This window comes from Colobus angolensis, unplaced genomic scaffold (genome assembly GCF_000951035.1).
Source record: "Colobus angolensis palliatus isolate OR3802 unplaced genomic scaffold, Cang.pa_1.0 Scaffold151, whole genome shotgun sequence".
NCBI lineage: Eukaryota > Metazoa > Chordata > Mammalia > Primates > Cercopithecidae > Colobus > Colobus angolensis.
The window spans coordinates 1,752,610-1,753,679 of NW_012114611.1; the positions used below are offsets into that span (position 1 = coordinate 1,752,610).

Sequence of the window (1,070 nt, forward strand, 5' to 3'; positions counted from 1 at the left end):
AAAAAAAAAAAAAAAGAAAAAGAAAATATCCTTTTGTGGACGTGTTTTTAAACCCGGCTTAAGTAGAAAGCCTCAGCTGTAAACCTACCACTAGATTAACACCAGAAATGCAGGTTTAGGCAACGTGAAAGTTAATTATTCCCTTCCAGGGAGGGGCCCGCCTCCATCCTCAGGTGGACTGGCGCAGTTGGAAGCTCTCCCCAGGGCCGGGCCACAGGTGACTCAGCAGCGAGTCACTGGGTGCTGGAGAGCGGGCGCCAGGAAGCGCTGCACCGTCGGTGCGGGAGCGCACGAGGGCCTCCGGAGCCCGGTGCGTAAGGCAGTGGGAAGGAAAAGTCGCTTGAACGTGGGGAGGGATTTTTAGTTTAAGTTCTTGGAGGCCAATGACTAGGCTCCTTGACCTTCCTCCCTAGTACAGTCGCGGGCCCTGCGGGGAAAGCCCTCACTAGGATCAAGTAGGCTTTCCATTTCCACTGAGGGCGGCACCCGGGCCAGGTCTTCGGGAACGAACTGGTGTCTGCCCAGTGAACTCGACCTTCCAGTCCGGCCACCACAAGCCAGGTTAACCGGAGGGGACCGGGGCCGTCTGGAACTGTCCTGGGCGCGGCCCGAGGTGCAGGCGGTAGTTCCCGGGCCCGCCGTCCCCTGGGACGCGCACTCTTCCCCAGCCCCGAGGGACCCCACTCACCATGACTAGAACTTGAAGGGGTCTGCGGCGCTGAAGGAGGCGAAGGGCGACAAGTATCTCCCACTAACAGACTACCAAGGAGTCCGGGGGAGAAGTAGTGAAAGGGTGGCCGGCCCCGAGGGGCCTTATATACCCGGCTCCCGGCCACGTGTCGTAAGGGCGGGCCCCAGGCCCCGCCCCGGGCCGCCGCTGCCCCACCTTCGAGCCCTGGCTTGCGCCAGGCCGCACCCGGGAGTTGGGGCGTGCGGCGCTGATTGGCTGATTCAAACGTTCAAACCAAACTCGTCGGAAGGAGCCAGAAGCAGGAAGGGGAGGAAAGAGAGGAAGGGTCCTGGGGCTGGAGAATGGGCCGGGACAAGGGCGGAAGCGTCCACTGGGAGGA

General features: G+C 61.3%; 1 protein-coding gene across 3 annotated transcripts in view; it reads right to left on the reverse strand.

The window, feature by feature from the left end:
* The window catches only part of TUBA1C (tubulin, alpha 1c), a 65,209-nt gene that overhangs the window by 12,455 nt on the left and 51,684 nt on the right, over nucleotides 1-1,070 (reverse strand). Inside the window, exon 1 of one of the 3 annotated variants that reach the window (XM_011936185.1) lies at nucleotides 689-869. The exons of the other annotated variants lie outside the window; for them this stretch is intronic. Coding sequence (XP_011791575.1) covers nucleotides 689-691 — 3 coding nt within the window. The 5' untranslated portion in view covers nucleotides 692-869. Of the gene's footprint in view, nucleotides 1-688; nucleotides 870-1,070 lie in introns of those variants that run through there. 3 annotated transcript variants of the gene reach the window in all.